The sequence below is a fragment of the Centrocercus urophasianus genome, unplaced genomic scaffold (genome assembly GCF_019232065.1).
Source record: "Centrocercus urophasianus isolate 14NV4802_14NV808 unplaced genomic scaffold, USGS_Curo_1.0 seq_17, whole genome shotgun sequence".
In the NCBI taxonomy this organism is placed as follows: domain Eukaryota; kingdom Metazoa; phylum Chordata; class Aves; order Galliformes; family Phasianidae; genus Centrocercus; species Centrocercus urophasianus.
In genome coordinates, this window is record NW_024884722.1 from 33,875,589 (window position 1) to 33,895,709 (window position 20,121).

Genomic DNA, 20,121 nt, shown 5'->3' on the forward strand with positions numbered 1-20,121 from the left:
CTTACTCAGGAAACACACGGGTAGCGAAGACGAGAGAGCAGCTCGCTTTCAGAAGACCCACATCCTTCCCACCAGAAACTCAAGACAGGCTCGCCAGCCACAACAAACCCCACAAACTCTCCTGCTTTCCCACAGAAGCTGCTCTTCATCCCCTCACAGACTGCCTGCCCACCTCCTGCCTCTCCCCATTCTCAGCTCCCAGATTTCTACTCCCTGAGAGTGCCCAGAGGCATGACAGGAAGATGCATTCCTCCCTTACTACACTGCTCTGAAGTGACTGCTTGACTGTGCTCTGCCACAGCTAAAAAGAAACTCAAAAATCAGAAATAAATAATTAGCATTATATTTGAGGGCATTTCAGAGAAGAATACTTGCAGTTTTGGTGTTTGCACACATTTCTGCATTGCCAAGTCTACATTTTGACTAAGCAGGAGTCATTGTAAAACCACACAAAACTACAATCGGTGCTGACCTGTCAACAAAAGCACATTGGGAATGTTTTATGTGCTCTTTAAAGGCCTGTAAGAGATCTATCGATGACCTTTAGCCATGGAGAGAATAAATCTTGTACTGGTGATATGCTGTATGCTAATTCTGCACTGCCATGGGCACGGGAAAGGTCTTGGCATAGGGTCAAAGCACCTTGGGTGAGGATCCAAGACATGGAGCACAAGGAGGGCAAGGAAAGTGACCTTTCTCCTGTGAAACAGCTTTCCAAGGGTGTGAAAGTAGGCTTCAAGCTCATCTCAAGCTCATGGCTCATGGACACGATGTATGCAACTGGAGATCTTTCTCTTGCTGCTATTTCAAATCAGAAATCCTACTGAAGCTAAAGACTTTACCTTAAGTCCTTTAGGTACAAATATAGAAACTTAAGTAAGGGAAAGAGCTCTTAATTTAGAAGATACCAAACCAGAGCAGATGCAGCAACTCAAGACTTGAACTCAAGTCTTCTGATACTTTAAGAGCAAAAACATCCTTCCAATGCACTTCCAATGAACAATGGTAATATTATAATTATTTGTTTCCTTTTTTTAGTTTTTTTTAGTTTTTATTTTTTTTTTAAGAGAAAGGTCTGGATGGTTTGGCACTGTTCTACACCAGTACTGAATTCTCTGTTTATAATAATTCCCTTGCTGCTACAAATGAGAGCATTACATGTGACAGTGCTACAGCTTAGTTGAAAACAACAGTAGCTGCAGTGACATTTACAGACTAATTAGGTATTTAGGCTTATTCCCATGATTGGGAGATCTTTTTTTAAGATCACTTCACTGGGAACTTGCCAGAAGTGCTGGATTTCCAATGTAGGGAATAATTTCTCCAGTATAGAAAAGTAAACTCAAACCTTTAAAATTTACCTACTAAATGTAGCTTCTAGAAGTACGGTTTCACAGACATAAGGAAACATGGCATAATTTCATGTTACCAAGCATCTTCTAAAGTGGTTTTAGAGAAAAGGCTTGCTTTGGTTCTGAATCACAAACTGCTCTTTTCTGTGTCTTAGTACCAGGCAGCTCATTCTTCTGCAATTAGTGCCAGGAAATAGTCTGGAGTAAGAAACTTTTACGTGGTGGTGCATCCAAACCAGACCCTTTGCAGTCTCTTGTGTCTCAGTTTGAGAAAAGGCCATGTCTAGCTGAGCCCGCAAATTAATATAAGCTGCAAATACCATTATTGCATGCCCTTGTTTATCAAACTCTGCTCAGTGCAAAGCCTTACTATCACACTGAAGTTCAGCTCTCCCATTTATCAGAACTGCTCTAGCCTGTTTTCATGCATCAGTAACATTTTTGGAGACATGAATTACAGGACAATGGAAAAGAAGCTTTTGTAAAGTAATTGTTTAACTTTAGTCTACTTTAGCTATTTCTCGTAGGACTGCATGTAGAAAGTCATAATGCTCTGCAAGAATCTTCCTGGTCTGGCTCACTGTGCAAACCTTTAGCTCACCAGCTATACCATAAAACAAGCATTCTGCTTTTCTCCAAGCTCCGTTTTGCAAATGTAGCTGCAATGATTTTACAATTCCCATTTCTGAGAGTGAATCCTAACTGCTTTCTAACATCTTGTTCACAGCCTAACAGTAGGTGAAGAAAAAGGAGTTACAGAAAATGAGGAAACAGACTGAAACCTAAAACAAACTAACAAGGGGAAACTCACAGGGCCACTCAGTGCTCTGTAGCACAGCAGAGCAGGCAGCACCAGCACCCTACCTCTGCCCCTTTACCCAGGCTGCAGCTGCCCCACAGGCAGGCACTGAAATAAGCACTGTGCTCATTTATCAATGGAGCCAATACAATGGGAAAGACAAAGCATTTTTTTCAGAGAATCAAATAAAATGCTGCCAGAGCTTGCAATCTTCCATTTAAATAAGTAATTTTTTATTTCAGCCTCGTGATTCTTAGGATTTGGATAAATAGGGCTTTGCCTTTCCTCAGACCTTCAGGGTTAAAAAGGCTGAAATGGGGAGAAAAGAATAACAAGTGAACTTTACAAGGGTTGGGTTAGAGTGTTTAAGTCAGAAAAAGATACAAACTTTCCTTCTGTTTTACTATGAGAGGCAGAGACTGAAACTTAAGAAATGCTCTATTTCTTAGACTGTCAGCTTTCTGTACTGTTACTCAATGATGAAAGCTGAAGTCAAAGTGATCTTCAATGGATAGTGCTCCTCAAACTCCCCAGGTGACCAGGATCAAACCTTCCTGCCCCAAAATCCTGAAATAATAATCCACCATGTGCATAGTTTGGAGGGGGGAAAAAGCCTCCTACCTAAGGGGTTTGCTACTGAGCAGGATGGCTGGGGAGAGCCAGGGTACATAGGCACAGAACTGTCCCCATCCCATCCCACACCATGTACCACTGCTGAAAACACAGATTTTAAGACACAGTTGTGTCTTAACAACTTATATTTTAAGACACAACCTCCTTCCTCAAAGAGGTGCCAACAGCAATTTGAGATATGTGAGTAAAAAGACATATTTAGAGAATGCTTCTCTGCCAGAGTACTCAACACGTCATTTTCACCTCAGTTATCCATAATCATGCGTAGGGTTCCCATTTCCTTATTCTAATGCACTGAATAAAATGATCAGTTGGCGCCAGGGAGGAGGGTCCATGATTCTGCTTTACATTACAAGTAGCCTCAAGTTTGCATAGAGGTAAGGCAATATGCTGGTGACTGGGATTTAGATTCCCTTTCACGGGGAAGTGATTTGTGAACAACCACATTTCAGAAAGCTCTGATGGTGCTTCAGACGAGCACTCTCCAGCAGAAAAATAAATTCTCCCTATAGTATCTGGAAGTGTAAAGCAAAAGCTTCAGATAAGAGGAAGCCCTTAATACTCAGCAGCATGAGTCCCCTCAGACCCCATCTTGCTTTCACCTAAGACTGTAATAGCACTACAAAAATACCTCAATAGTTCTTCTAGTGCAAGCTTTCAAAAGACCTGTGTTACCTCACAAGAAGTTACAAGGAACCAGAAGCAGCCAGTTCAGAATAATTAAACCTTAAAGTATTCTCAAGCACTGACAAAAGGCAAAGGACCTTCCGTAGCGACTGATCCCTTGAAGCTGCAAGCTTCAAGTGCACGGCAGCTGAGGAGCTGTGGTAATGGCACTGAAAACTTGGTTACCACCAGCACACACACATGAGTTATAACAGGGGACAGAGTGCAGTCTGAAGGCACAGCATTACAGCCTGAAGGCACCGCTGGGCTCCCACCACCACCATGCATCCTTCGCTCGGTCTTTGTGCAACTTCATTTTTTAGAAGAAATACGTAGCATTCCTGTAATGAAGTAGTGGCAGGCACATGAGAGAGCACTTCTGACACTGGAGGTAATAAAAATCCATCTCGTGAAAATTGGGAAGGCCTGACGGAAAGCATTTCAGCAGAACGATGCCCCCTGACGCACCTCCCCACCTCCCCCCTCGCAGCATCGCTGCTGACTGGGTGCCTGCTCTCATTATAATCATCAATTGTTCATTTCTTCGGAAATAAACCTTGTAATGATCAAACTTCTCATCAGACCTAATGCAATATTTGACGGTGTTTGCCCTTCTAAAGATTTATGACATTTATTTATCATTTAGCCAAAAGAACAAACAGATGTCCGAAGCTGGTTATTAGCAGCATCGACAGCAATTTAAGTCAATAATGCCCTAAATTGATCCATATGCCTCAGAGACCTGGCTCTGCTCAAATAGGTCCAGCTGAAACAGTTCCCAAAAAACGAGCTGTGACCTTGCTCACCACTATACCTTAAGGACATAAAGTCAATTACAACTACAACTGCAACTTACTTTGCAGTAGAGAGAAACCACCTGAAAGTTACATTAAAAAGGAGACTGCAAACCCAAGGAGGTGCAGAATTCTCCTAATTTTACAGTGCCAGTGGGAGAGGAACTGAGTAGAACAACAGACACAACCACCACCTTCCTGAAGGAAGATCTCTGAAATGTTATATTACTGACTCTAGTAGAACCAACAGTGGTTGGCAACTAGATGATCTTTAAGGTCTCTTCCAACCCAAACCATTCTGTGACTTTATGAACTGGTAGTAAAATGAACTGGTAGTAAAATCTCCGTATAATATATCAGTTGCAAGACTAGTTGCAAATGCACACTGCACAAAACCCAGTGCGACTGCGCAAGGTGATGTAGTACTTGTGCTGACAGAGCACCGTGCCCTCTCCAGCCTCATGTCACTGTACGATCTCCATTACCAACCCTCTGGATCTTACACTGGATGCAAACACAGAACTGCAAGGAGAATGGACCCACAGGCAGGAAGCCAGGGTGGATCAGCAGCTGCTTCCCACCCATACCCGTGGTGCAGTGCTTTCCATATGCAATTGGTGCAGCATGGCACAGGGAGCATTCTAACATGCTGCACAAAGCAATCTGAAGGGCTCCGAGGCCAGGGCTGTGCCCTGAGACTTAGTATGACCTGAGTGCTATTAGCATTTGTTCCATCATTTGGGATTATGGATTGCTCTGAAGCATAAACTGTGCTGCCAATGTTGTGACTGTGGGTTAGCCAAAGATTTATTTGCAATAAACAGTACTTGTAAAAAGGCGAGGTTTAAGCAGGCAAGAGTGCCTCAGTCTGCTTCTTTAGGATTATGGAGAACAGCATGTTCTTCCCAAAACATCCAGTTATCCGTGCTTGTTTTGACGCTTCTGTCTATTGCTCCTCTTTCTTCTCTCTCTTTTTGAGGCAAAAATTAGGTATTTTTGAAAGACTCTCTTCTAAACAGGGACTCACATACCTCACTATTTTCATACCACTTTTTTTTTTTTTTTGTCTCTGTATTACTTTCATGATCTATCCCATCTGTGTCCTAACTCTTCTCCTACAGCACCTTTAAATCACAGAACTATAGTCCATCCCTTATAAAACCTCTCCACTAAAGATTTCATCTTATCCTCAAGATCAAGAACTCTCAACTAAGTATAACCTGTATTTAAATGAAAACATATGTACAGTGTACATAGTAATATAATTTCCCTCCATCTATTGTGCAACCCAAGCTTTTGTGCAAACAAAATCGATTACAGGAGAAGAGACAAAGACTGAGCGCAGAAGATCAGTGCCATCCAGTTTTCTTCCAGTTCTGCTGGCTTAGTCAGTTTAGGTGGAACACGATGTCTCATTCTGAAAAAAAAACTGGCCTTTCTTCCAAAGTTTCCCTTGAATATTTGTGGAGTAAGGTGCTGGGAAACCTTTCCCCCATCTGGCCAGTTGGTGTCCATCCACAGGGCTTGAAATAAGAGCATATAAGGTGGAGGATAGGAATGCAGGAGCAGGACTAAAAAGACAGCCATGTTTCTTGGGTAATTACACAAGATCCATGATCAAGTGGTACAAAAGCTCCTATTCTATATCTTGTTCTGATCCTTACTGTAAGCATCACTGTCATGCAGAAAACTACAGACATATGTTAGCATTAACCACTGCTTTAATACAGGAGGTGCCCTGTGAGAACAAACCTTAGTGAAAGAACCCAGTGAAGCATTTCATTTTTATCTTCCTCCTGCTCACAGTTCCTAAATTCAACAATATAATCCGTACCACAGAGAGTTTAATTAATTTCGCAAGCTCAGCATCTAACAGAGACTGCAACTCCAAAGGGAAGACGAGGAGAAACCTGCTTCCCAAGGAAATCCTAAGCCATTCAACAGCGAAGTTCAGAAATGATCTTACTTTTGACAGTTGCTGTTCGAGTGCAGTTGTAGAGGATGGCCAACTCTCCAAACACCTTGCCTGGTCCCATGGTACACAGCTTCACTCCTTCTTTTGTCACTTCAACCTTCCCATCTGTGTGAAGAGAAACAAAAAAAAAACAAAACAAAAGGCTATTTAAAAGGAGAAAATTTCCTTCAGACAAAGAAAACACTACGAAGAGGAGCATGTAACCTTAGAAAAGCTGTAAAAGCCTTGCATATATAATCTTTCAATGCTTGAGTTTTCTTGGTAAAGCATCTGTCGGGAAACAGTAGCATACTAAGCTCACTGTCAACTTTGCTTCATGTATTATACTTCGGGTGAAATTTTCTTCGTTTCTTCTTTAATTAAAAAGGAAAAAGGTTTAGGTCTGCAACACCACAGATGAAAACCATGGAGCAATTTTGCTCATTTTCACCAAGCAACTAATCCCCGAGCACACTCATCCGTGAATAACACAGCTATTACCAAAAGGAAAATTACTTTGACCCATGGCTATTATTTAATTCACATCTTACAGAGCCTTTTGTTTGTGTGCATTTCACCCTAGGACAGCAACTCTGTTCTGTCTGCTTGCCAACCCTGCCAAGAGGAGACATGCGAGGGGGATTTAAAAGCAAAAGGTGAATGGAAAGAAAGCAGCTCAGGACCAGCTTGTGGTTTGTTTGATCCAGAACCACCTACATTTATATGTTGGACAACAAACATGGCCTGGAATGGTTCAAAAACACATGTGGATTTTTCTGCCACAGCTCTACAACGAACATCAGCAAAGAGAAGGAGGTACCTCACTTCCAGCTCACAAAGCCGTTTTCAGAGAAAAGGAAAAGAAATCTGAGCAGTAGGACACAAATAACACCACTACTCAAAAGCATTCTGAGATCTGCCCCATTGCTGCAACCGTGCTCCCAGAGCAAGCAATGTGGATCATCCACTTTGGGTCAAAAGCATATATTCCCCCATGCACCATTTATTTTCCTAGAAAGTCTTATTTATAAAAAACACATTGTTTGCTCACTCTGGTGCATGGCCATAAGTCAACGCTTCCTCACACATGGACGACCCCTTAGGGCAAAAAGGAAGAGGAGACAAAAATCCCACGGAGCAGAGATGAAGGCTGGGAAGGATTGCCCTGAGGCTGGAAAGAGCTGCTGGCAGTGAGACACAGAAGTGTTATCTGAGCCTCCATCGGCACATGGCCTGCTTCCCACATCATGCCCAGGTATCACAGCAGACTTTGAGAATCAAGATGAAGGCAAAAATACTGCCCACAATGCTTGAATGCAGTCTTTACGGTCCTTCACAGCATCAACCATTTCTCTTGGTACACGAGAAGCATAATGGTGATGAAATTGAACAACTAACTTTATAAGTATGGAGACTTCTCACCAAAATATTTGGATACAATCAAGAATATTTATGACAATGCCCTACAAAACTAAAGCTAAAGCAAACTAGTTTTACTTACAGAAGAAGGGATCAAAAAGGCTGAAGTTATTTGCCTTGTGAATGGTTATCCTATCTTTGAGTTTTAAGGCACAGCTACAAAGCTGAGCAGAACTCCAGAGATGCTCAAATTCCATGTTGCTTCAGTCTCATGGCTAACTCACAAAGAGAAAGACCACAGCTCATGTTTCCCATTCCCCAGAGGTGGTTTAGGGTTTGGTTGTCAGCAAAAAAAAAAAACCAAGACTTTCTGTTGATGAATTCCATAAGGATCCTCTACAAGAGAACTGTTCAACTTTGGAGGCATTCAACAACAAACACCAAAACTTCGCTAGCTTAAGAAACAAGGATTTTAGATGCTCATTTAACATTTGCCTTCAGGCTAGTTTTATTCCTCATAAGAAGGAATTTTTTAAGCAATTGAAAGGTGAAAACATTGGACCTTTGACACGCTTGCAAGTGAACATGGCTGCCTCTCCTTCAGTATGCTACAGGACAAATGTGCTGCCTAATTACAATTGACTGCACCAGAGCAAGTGTCCCATTCTCCTGCTGTGCAATAAAGCAATCTGGAACATGAAGCACCTGACAATAAACCCGACAGAGCATGAGCCAAAGTCACCTCCCTTGAAAACACAGGGTCTGACAGCCCTAAAGAGAAGGGATTTCACCCCTCTGCTGTTCCTAGCTGGCAGCCTATGCAGGGCAGCTTCCATGCAGGGAATAAATTGCTTGCTTTGATACATTAACCAGATGCAGAAGCCAAAAGAAATGCAAAGCAATACAGATCATTTCATAGAGATTAACAGAAATGTGCATCTTCCTTTGACATCTCCAGAAGGCAAATACTGAATATAATACAGGTGATACTCATGGCAAGAAGAAACCATCCAAAAATGCCATGCTTCTGCCAAAGCATTGAGTGTTACTGAATTCAGTATTGATATTTCAGTTACAGCACAGCTGCACGTGCTGCCTGCATTCAAACCATATGTTTTTCTATCAGCCTTAACAAAGTATTCAATATCAATGGAGGACACACAGGTATTTTCAATGTAGACAGAATATAAAGTAAAATAAAAGTTTCACATCTTCACTACTTGCCCAGAGTAAAGGCTGGCAGCTGCATTTTGGTGACTAAACCCTGGGTTTTCCCCAGTTTCCTATTCTTCCATATTCCCATGAGGTCAAAACATGCACCTCAAACGGTGCCCCCGATTTGGGTTTCTCACAAGTGCGACACGGGACCAGCATGAGGGCAACTCCAGAGCCACCTGCCTGCTCCCAGCAGAAAGCTACCAAGAAGTCAGACAAATTGGGAATAGTTCAAAACATTGTGCTTCCAGCAGATGCTCTGATGTCCCAGCTGCACAGAAGGCTCCCAGCTTCTTTTTCAGCCTTCTTTTGCCACCCTTGGGCAAAACCAACCACTTGAGCATCCCAAAATCCCACACACTTCCCTGTGCAGTGATAAGCAGAGCTCCCAGGCTGCTCTGCTCTGATGAAGACACATGGTTCTTCATCACGTTGAGTCCATCCAATAAAACACTAAATAGCACCTCTGTCTCAACTGCATCCGTGCCGCAACAAATCGAACTACAAGCCAAACTGCACTCATGTGACTCTCTCAGTTAGTAAGGTTATTTTTAATCCTAATAATTAAATGGTCATTTTTTTCTCCTTCCGGGTGCAGAGAAAAACAGATTAAGATGACTTGAAGAATTTGTCAGGCTGTATGTAATTCATATAATGGGCAAACTTCTTGTGCTGCTCTCTCCATTTCTATTGCTGTTTCTTTCTCCTCCTGGGCAATAAAGAAGTCATTCGAAAAGACCAATGCTTCCCTTTACTTTCAGTTGTGTGTCTTACCAATGCTTTTGAGACACCGATGGGACTTAATAGTTTTATCATTTTTCAAGTTATTGGTGTCAGTTTAGATCCTGGACCCTAAAGAACCCTAAACAAATGGCCAAAACTCCTGGTAGGACTCTGATTTTTCCCTGCAGTTACAAGAAAGGACTACAAACAAACACAGCATATTGCAGAAATCAGGAAAATAATACAGCAAGACTCAGTGTGAGCTCAGTAACAGGCACATGGGCAGCAGGATACAGATTTGGGCACTAAATGATTAAAAAAAAAAAAAAAAAAAGGATGTAGAGGGAATTCCCACTTGATGCTGTGCAGAATTCATGAGTGGCTCCTCACTGCTTTGTTGCATCCATGCTGGACCATTACTGAAGGCAGAGCAGTAATTATTGCTCGTTAGTTTTCTTTAGAAACTATGACTGTGCAGTGATACCAAAAATCTGCAGATTTTCCTGAACACCAATGAACATATTTCAAATGCCAAGCCAGTGATGAGGCAGGAGTTATTGCGTTATATAGCAACGTTTCCCACTTCGAAGCGCCCAACAGGCAAGAATCAATTTAGAATTTAATTTACTTCAGCAATACCTGCAAAGAAAATGATACATTCACAGGTGGGGGAAAGAGGAGGAATGAAAGACAAGAGGTTAAAATCATGACCAAATGGAAGACAAGGGGCTAGAGCCCACCAAATATCGGAGAAGGGGCTAAAGCCACCACCTGTCACCATCCAGACCCCCAGCAGCACCCCAGCCCTTGCAAGCACTGGCATGCTTCTTCTTTTAGCCAAATTTGGGTAAGTTTTGCAGAAGAACTGCAATAGGTAGAGAGAGAAGACAACAAAAAGCACATTTTGCCAAATTTGAAGTCATGTTCCCGAACATGGAAACAATGCGAGTTGTAGTGACAATGTTTTGAATACGGAGAAAAATGGAGTTATTCTTCAGATGCCTCCTTGGAAAAGATTAGACAACTTTGGATGACTTTTTCCAGAATTATTTCATTTTAAGCTGGCATCTGCAACAGCAGCTTAAATCTCAACGTCTGAGTTCTGCAAGTGCTGTATCCTAAACGATACACAACTGATTTTCAGTGTTTGCTGTTAAGAAAAGGGCTGGGGGCAAAGAATTAATATGTGACATCTCAGAAGACCAGAGAAGCATATAGCAGCAATACCCCTTGGTTTTAAATCCAGACCTACTCCAGAGAAAGGATGAGAAGAAGCTGAGAGGAGCTGGGGAAAGCTGCAAACCCAAGATGAGAGGAAGGCATAACAGCAAAGCCAAGCACCAGAAGGTCGAAGAAGCCCCAGCAAAGCACAGCTGCACAAGGGATGCCAGTAATTTGAATTAGAGGGGAGACATGGCAGGTTCATGGCAGAGCCTGGAGGACCCAGCCCACGTAAAGATGCACATCCTCAAATACCACTCAGAATACTTAGAAATGTACATTGGTAAGACGTGCATTCTCTCTTACCAACCTTAAGTCCCCACATCCTCACTGTTGGGATACAGTCATGCAGGGTGTGGATCATGCAGGGTGAAGAATCCCTTCTGTCCTCAGTATCTTTTATCCCTTAATTACTTCTGACAGTTTTAGACTAAAGGTGTGTATGTGCAGTTTCACAGCTTGCATAGGCAAGCACTGCATAATGAATTTGTTTGCAATAAAACTGTGAGACTGCTTTAAAATCTACTGAATGCAGAAAAAAGCCGCTAGAGAAGCTTCTCCCAAATAGAGAGGGATTACGAGGACTCAGAAGACAGAGAAAATGAAAACATGAAGGTAAAGTCAAATCAAATGCACCCTGTGCAGCCCCGAGCCCTGGTTTGCAAGCCATGGGCTCTGTACTCTTACACAGAACTGACCTGCTGCTTTTGGAAGCTGAATGTGAAATAAAGTCAACCAAAGAGAATAGATGAGCTGCATGCTTATCGGTAGGTAAAATACTGAACACTTTCCAGGGAACATGGGGCTTGTTTGCTTTTCTAATTCGACTCAGTCTTATCTCGATAAAAAATATGTTTCAATCTCAAGAACAAACAAACCCAACCTCAGCAACAAACAAAGCAACAACCTCAAACACAGACTGCATTCCCCAAAGCAGGCGGCTCTGTGCAGGTGCTGCTGTCATGGCAAACTCACGCCTTGGCTCCTGATTTGGCACTGCTACCACAGTGCCCACAGGCACAAGTCACCTCATTTTGGTACTCCACGCCTGCTGTGAGCATGACCTGTGGTGCATCCACACACTCATGAGTACTGTGAGCAAGGCTTTGCTGGAACTAGGCTGCCATGTGAAAACAAACACATCCCGTCAGTCAGTTATTGCCCTGGCTGTGGGAAACCTGTGCAGCATGCAGGCACACCAACCAGCTCACCCTGAGACTCCAGCACTTTGCATCAGCATACCCAGAGATCCCTTTGGATACAAGGATGCTTCAGGATTTTGACATGGAATAGCACACTGCAAAGTTTGCTGCTGAATGCCCTGCATGTTTCATTCACCTGGCTCAGGCAGCTGCGGGATTAGCCTGAGTTTACTTCCTACCTACAACACTCTCCAGAGCTCTGGCTTTCATTTCCTGGCTTTTCAAAATATTTTGGAAGTATTTCAAAATGTCATCCAAAAAAAAAAAAAAAAAAAAAAAAAAAAAAAAAAAAAAGTCCCAGCTATAAACCTATAAAATGCTGGAACTAACCGGTCAATTTTAATTTCTTCTTTTAATTAAAATGAAAACTCCATTTAGTATGCGCTGTGATAAGTGATAGTGGGACATGCAATCGTTGCAATCTTATTAAACACAACAGAGCAAAACCAATGGCTGAGATCCTTTGAATGGCAAAAGCATGCTCCGACCCCCCCCCCGTCCCCCCTTTCTGCCCAGGATAAACACGTGTTCAAAACACAACAATAAGAGAACAGATACACCAAAAACACTAAGAGGCACTTCACGTAGAAGTTGGAAATCACAAAAAATAAGAAAAGGCAAAAAGTGATAAACATTTACACACTGATTATTTCTTAACCTTTATTATTGTGGGACCAACTTTTTAGGCAGCCTGATAGTGATAGGACAAGGGGGAACAGCTTTAAACTGAAAGAAGGGAGATTTAGGTTAGGAGGAAATCTTTTGCTCGGAGGGTGATGAGGTGCTGGTGCCATTTGCACAGAGAGCTGTGGGTGCCCTGTTCCTGGAGGTGCCTGAGGCCAGGCTGGATGGAGCCCTGTGCAGCCTGGTCTGGTGGCTCTCAACCCTGCACATCCCATGGCAGTGGGGTTGGAGCCAGATGAAATTTAAGGTCCCCTTCAACCTGAGCTGTTCTGTGATTCTACGCTTATATATGTTGTCTACCCACATATAAGTACTTAGTGAATACGGCTTGGAACACAAAATGCCAAACACATACAGCTCTAAATGGAAATCATACTTTGCAAAATGCAAATTGCTCAAGACAAATCTTGGATGAGAAGGTTTTCCAGCCTCTGATCCTGGCCACGGTCCCGAAAGAGACATCATGGGACTAAATCAAAGGCACCAGGTTTCACAGGAGCAGGACACCAGATGGGCAGGCTATGTCCCTTGCTCAGCTCTGCCCTCAGAGCTAGAGAAGCAAGCACTGTCCCCAGACTGGGAGTGCTCTGGCCTGGCAGAGATATTTCTACAGCTGCTCTCTTTGGAAATGTGGCCTCATCCCACACAGTGCTCAGAAGCCAAGGTTACCTATATACAAGAGCAGTTCTTAAGCTCCCAAAGCAGCACTCCTCACTGATCCTTGCTGTCTTATTTTCCTTGTTCTTGTGGTAACTAAATACCTGGAGCAAGATTGAACCATGCAGACTACCGGCTTGGGAACTGGGTGGAAGCTCAGGCTTCATCCTGTGCCAACAACTCAGCAACTTCTCTCATTCTCAACCATTTTTTCCAAATCAGATAATTTTCCATGAAACAAAACACTTTACCACCACGAGAAGCACCGCTGGATTCCCAAGCACCTCCAGAACAAACTGAAGCACGTCAACCAGACCTTAAAAGCATTGTATGTGAAGGAAGGACAGTTTGCAACATTTTCTGCGTGGGAGAGCAGGGAAAATAGCATCACTAGCTCAGCATAAATCCTATGAAAAATGTCAAGCGTGACAAAAACCATCCAAAACAATCAAGACAAGAACAAAGAGTACAAAAAAGTGTCAAGAGCAACCAAACTGCTGACTCCTCAGGGATTCTCTCATATGAGGCTGATCCAGATTTCAAAATACCCTAGTGCAGACAGTGTACCTAACAACCTCCATTTGTTGCTCTTGTATTGCTCAGCACTGCCCCAGATCCCATCTCCCTGCATACTGTACACAACATAACTCCCAGAGCTACCTGCTCTTCGGCTGATGCAAGCAATTGCCCTCTCCTGGTTCCTGATGTTGGAATAGAAACAAGGGTCTGTTCTGGAGCACAATAAGGAGTCAGAAATTCGGAAGAAATCTGTGGTCTGTGAGCTCTAGTAGGCCACTGGGTTTTAAGAATATAAAGCAGGAAGTGAGAGAAACTGAGTATATAACTCAGCCTCCTCCTTCCTCCTTTCCTCGTGCAGAGCTGTGTATTTGCCTTACTTGCTTCTCAGGGAAGCAAAGAAAAACACTCTGCTAAGAGACCTCATGAATGCTGCAAAAATGCACAGTGTGTTTGTAGGCTCAGGCAAGAGCAGGATGTAAGGCCAAAAAGGCACCTTCCATACACAGAAACTGGAGCACAGGCACCAGATCACTTTCATTAAGTGGGGCCTCCATAGTCATATGTAGCCTCATTTTTTCCAAATTAATACTGAAATTAGCTAAGACCTAGACTTTTCTTAAAAGCACTGTAAGCAACTGGAAATCATCTGTTCAGTTTGATTTTTACCAATCCTGTTCTTCATCCTCATTGTGCCCTAGAAAGATCCAACACTCCAAAGCCACACCAGTATGAAAAATGTGCACCAACCGAGCACCAGAAGTGCAAAAATGCACCTTTGCTGAACCATGACAAGGAACAGAAAGAAGTATGCATATATGAAACTATGCTGCACTTTGAAAGAAAAAGCTTAGGATACGGGAGAGAAGCATTTCTGGGAATGGATATCCAAAAAGGTGTAGATGGGGCTAAAGGGGCTATGATCATGGTTCCTCTCCTCCATGGGCAGACAGCCAAAAGGGCTGTAAAAATGCTCAGAGATGTTTTGTACAATGCTTGAAATGCTGAGGTGAGAACGCTGATTCTCGTGAGGCTTGCTGGGTGATCACTGTGAGGCAAAAAGATTGCTTTGTGCTACGAGCTCTTGTGTGAAATCAAAGCTGACAAATGGGAAAATTACCAGATGAGAAACACCTTGCGGTATAGACAGACATGATTCCTGAGTCAAATGTATTTGAAAAGTCTCTTCTGGAAAGAGAAGCAAATGGAGTTTTAATTAGTTTTGCATACATAAAGTATATACTGAACTCCAAGTGGCGAGCTTGGGTTCACAGCTGTGACCTGCACTACTCCAGGTTAATCCAAAGGCTGTTCTTTAAGAATCTGAAATGCAGACTTTTATTAGATGTTACTTCATGTTTGCAAATCAGCATGTTGTCTCAGCTCGATCAAATGTGATTTATTACTGCCTGTAGACATCAGAGAGAGGCCAGAACCACTGCACCGACATTAACTCGCCAGGTAATATAGACTGGCAAATCCCATTTTGCTTCTGCCTTCTGTCACCAGCCTCTTGGCAGTGGGAGGGAAAAAAAAAAATCTAATGCTGCTGTCCCTGGGCATGCAATCTCAGAAAACACAGCGGACAGGTCTGATGAGCTGCCCACAGACAATTTTTCAGCTCATGGTCAGCAGCTTTACCTTACATGGGGCGATGAAACAAGTTTTTCTTAGAAGCCAGTTCAGCCATTCCCATCCAAATGGCAAGGTCCATACTTGATAAGCATAAGGGACAAACATTAAAACCGAATGGATCATGAGCTAATGCATAGGGCAACAGAATCAGAGCAGTTTTGGTTTGGCAAGGTTGACATCTTTGGAATCACTTCCCCATGGCAAACACTTGCCTTGATGCCCGCATCCCATGGGAGCACCCTGCAGATGCTGATGGATATTGAACCATGCCACAGCTCAAAGCTTCCCGCTGAACTTGGGCAATCCACGTCTCTTTCATTGCTGGGAGATTTCAGCTTTTTTTCGGTTCATATTTACTTCTTCCTGACCAAAAGCTTCCTGGCTCCCAAGTACTTGCATTCTGTGCCCCACTGTCACACCATCATTCCCTACTTCACCAAAAAGCAAAACACACAAAAGTGCTGGAAGTTCAGGTGAAGACGTACAACAGTGTAAATCAGAGAAATTCACACCAGGTTGAAGTCAGAGGCTGAAGACTGAAAGTGCAGAAGCATTAAGAAACAAGGTGCACCAAGTTGATGGTTATGGTCAAGGGATTCAGAAAAGAAGAAACACAGAGCCACCCACAAATCTCATTTTCTTTGTATTTTGGCTCTGCACAGGGAGATGAGAAAGGAGGAGAAAAAATCCAGAGAGGGTCCCACCATGCAGACCATGCTCTGCAGGATATCATTTATCCTTATTCAGAGGAACATCAGTGTATGTTCAAGGACTAACTCCCACTTATTTCCCAAGGGGATCTATCAATTTCCCCCTTTCTGAGCAGTTTGAATAAAGCCTTTTCTCAAAGTGGTTGCCTTCCTCCTGCAACACATAATTGCTCTGATGCTCCTCCAGGTTTTTAATAACAAGTATATCACGTTATATTGAACACCAGTAGTTGGAAAACTGCCTTGAACAGAGTCAGAAATGCAGAGGATGATTGAGTTTCTGCAGTGTGTTGTACTTGTCATCAATATGGTATAAATCAGCTCACAGAGAAGCATACTCCAGATTCACCTGTAGGACGATCCTCAGCTGTGCTCCCTAAAATCACAATTACATTTATTGTGCTCTGGATGGGTAAGATCTCTCCTCTCAATGATCCCGTGATTGAATAGATCCTCCTCCAACATGATTTCCCCTTTGGAAAGAGAAGACAATTCAGCAAAGGATTTGTATCCTCTGCCTCCCAAAGCCAGGGGAGCTTCTATGCTCCAGAAGCATGGCATGTATTACTTGAAAGCATTGCTCGGTTTAGCATCCTCCAAGCAAGAAAAGCAGAGCAAAAGTGAATGCCATCACCACTTGTGATGACCATGAGACCATGTCCCAGCACAGCATGTTGAGATTTCCTTCCATGGATGAAGAGTCCTCTAGTTTAGCACAGGATGGGGAAAAAAAACCTCCTATGTCAAAAGCCTAGGATGCTTTCAAGGGGTAGCAGCTAATCAGGAAAGAATAATGGCATTCAAATAAGATGTCAATTTTATGCAGCAAATGTAAAATAAGTGTACTTGTACCTGCACCTCATTACTCAAAATGAGCAGAGCAGTGGCTGTGGCTACTGCAGAGTAAGAGATTTACCATGGGTCTACCCTGAGAAAACCACAATGATGGCTCAGCACCAGTGCAGGATACAAGCCTAAACAGCCTTAAATTGCACCCATCAGCTGCAAATAAGGACTGAATGACTGCCAACCAAAGTGCAGGGAGGTGGCTCATTGTACTGCCAGCTCAGCCACAAGGTCTGAAAGCGAGTAAGTGATGTCACACTGAGCCACTAATAAGGAGAGAGCTGGCTGACAAAAGCAGAACCACTCTCAGTTACTCAAGAGTTCCCTCCTGCCTTCCCCACTGCCAACATCGACAGGGTCAGGAAATCCGAGGCACGAGCAGTTCAAAGATTTCAGAGGAACTGACACCTTTAAAGCTATTTCATCTCACCTTCGAGGCTCCCAGGCTGTGTGTGACCCAGCTGTTCTGGGAGAGAGCTGAAGGCCCATCCCTGGAGGGTGCTGGCTGAATGCCTCCTGCTTCAGGAGCTGGTTGTGTTGTTAATTCTTGGCTTGGAATCCACCACTGGGATTAGGGTTATTGAAAAGGTTGCATGGAGAAGGCTCTTGCAAAGTGCAGATGCCTTCTTCTCCCTCAGTGGAGGAGCAGACATTAATTACGTTGCTAGTGGTCACTTTTGGCCACCTAGCCATCCTCTGCCAGCATTGTGCTTGCCTCTGGGTGGCATTTACTTATCTATCCGTGTTGAATTAACTGAAGGAGGTGCCCTAGAACCAGGCAGGAGCAGTCCTTTGAGTTGTTTTCACAAATCTCAACAAATACAGAGAAGACAGGATTTCACAAACAGAAGCAGAGTTACAAGAGTAGGGCTCACCATTTCCAGCATTATCTATATCCCAAATGACCATGTACAGCAGAACACTTCCTGGCTTCAGTCACCAGGTGATCCTGAAGCAGGCTAACACTGGAGCAAATGTTACTTCATATACCTTGAGAAGGCAGGATTCATACAGAGGAATAAAAACGCCAGTAAAAATCCCAATATAGAAATGTGCACAGATGGGCCACCGAGCGCACATCTCAGAATAAGGTGCACAAACCTCAAGCACACCCCCAAGAAACATCAGTCCAAGCACTCTGGCATGTTAACTGCCATCTAACAGCTTAGATGGACACACTTTAAGAGCAGGTTTTTAGCATCCGCTGCTTTGTTGGGCGGCAGAGATGTGCTTGCTGTGTTTTATGAACTGGTTTTATTTGCTGATGTAGGAAGAAAGGAAAGGGGAAGAGAAGGCAATAGTTCATTGGCAAGCCTGCAGGAGCTGCTACATCCAGAGAGCACATTTATCTCTTCCTGCTGTCATAACTATCAGCCAGACCAAGGCAGGATGCATTGTGGTGGCTCACCTGTGCAACCCTGCAGCTGTAAAAGCAAAACGTGGACTGCTGAATTAGCACTGCCATCAACTAATCCATCAGCTCCTGGTCCACACGCACAGCCAAAGTACAGCAGAGCCATGCCCAGGGTGGTGTATTCCTGATTAACAGAAAGTAAGATACAAACCACACACACACACAGAGTAAGTACGCAGGGGATATGGATCCCTGCAGCTCAGAGGGGAGAAGTGGTATGAATACTCTTTTCCATCTTCCTCATTTGTTTACTTTCTGGTCACAAAGAAATGCATCTTCCTGTCTTCTCACTGTGCAGAAGCAAAATTTGGGAGGCAGAAAGGATGGAAGCAATTTCACCATGAACCGTTGGATCCTTTTGCTCCCTGGGGAAATCTGAGGCCACTTTATTTAATTGGCTCTGTGCTCCATTTTGCATTTTAAGTGTTTGACGCTCCTAGAGCATCACAGAGGTCAAACTGGAAAAGAGCAGGCATGGGCAGTGAAGCACAGTAGGTCCACGGATGTGGGCGCTGGGATCCATCATAACCCAACACAAATTCTAATGCTAATCTGCACTTCTGTTCAGACAGGTAACTTTGAACAACTACAACTGCTTCACACTGCAGTTACCTTTCCTCACTCAAAAAGCATTCGCTTATTCCATATGACAAATCCCAGGCCTTCTTTCTAGGTTAAAAACATGCTAGCCCTAACCCTTCAAGCATTCATTATAAGCCTCGCATTCATTTCAGTGTTCTTATTTACCTTCTCCTTATTTGGACAATTGCATTTATCAGCAGTTTGGAAAACAATAATGTAATAGAGCCATTGCTTTGTGCTTAGTTTTCATGCACGTGTATCTCTCTGAGGGGGAAGAAAAGAAGCCCACCTTATTGCACAGCCAAAAGGACTTCAGCAGGAAGGCTCTGTGATTACCATCAATGGTATTTATTCTGTGCAATTACTAGTGTCCATCAATAGCAATGCATTTATACCAAATTCAATTTAAGAAGAGAGTGGCCAAAAGGTGTAAGAGAAAAAGGTAATGCAATGCAAGCTGCCCCAAAGGTTTAATGATAAACTTAAGTTTGCGTTAATATTTTAAAACTGTAGTGTACCCAAGAGTGGAAGATTGCAATAGAAATCTTCCTCCTGTTTGCATTTTTTTAGAACAATCTGGCAGTGAAAGGAAGTCATGCAGGATTCACCGCTCTTACTTCACCCTCTTATCTCCCCCTGCATGCTTACAGCAGACGTGCTGCACTGCCATTCAGAAGCTAATTAATACCCCCTTACAAAACAAGAGCTGTGAACTCATGATCAGCATCAGGAACGTGTAATCCATTGATAGCAAAAAATCAAAAATACTTTCAGATCAGTAAGAACAGCTTGCAGCATAGTTTGTTCTGCCTCTATGGAAGCTTAGCTCTCAGAACTGCTCAGCAAGTATCTTTTGGTATAAGCCCATTTACATGTCACCCATTTAGGAGCAAGTTAGTCATTTTCTACCTTGTACTGGTACTGAACACATAAATCCATGGACAAGCATGAGCTACAGAATCAAGACTGCTGCACTCCTGATTCATGATTCAGCAAGAAAGGGTCAATGATTTCTTTACATTTAGTAACCAGTTACGAGCAGTTTATTCAAAATGATTTCTTCTGAGCAGGACAAAGGCCCCGACATTAGCAAATGACCATAGGAGCCACATCTGCACCCTATTTACAGCTCCCTCTGTCTATCCTCTCCAGAAGAAGC

General features: G+C 43.2%; 1 protein-coding gene across 3 annotated transcripts in view; it reads right to left on the reverse strand.

Annotated features, from left to right (window-relative positions):
- The window catches only part of PRKG1 (protein kinase cGMP-dependent 1), a 393,753-nt gene that overhangs the window by 243,715 nt on the left and 129,917 nt on the right, over positions 1-20,121 (reverse strand). For all 3 annotated transcript variants that reach the window (XM_042818630.1, XM_042818631.1, XM_042818632.1), the window contains exon 3: positions 6,211-6,324. In XM_042818630.1, the coding sequence (XP_042674564.1) occupies positions 6,211-6,324 (114 nt within the window). The remainder of the gene's footprint in view (positions 1-6,210; positions 6,325-20,121) is intronic.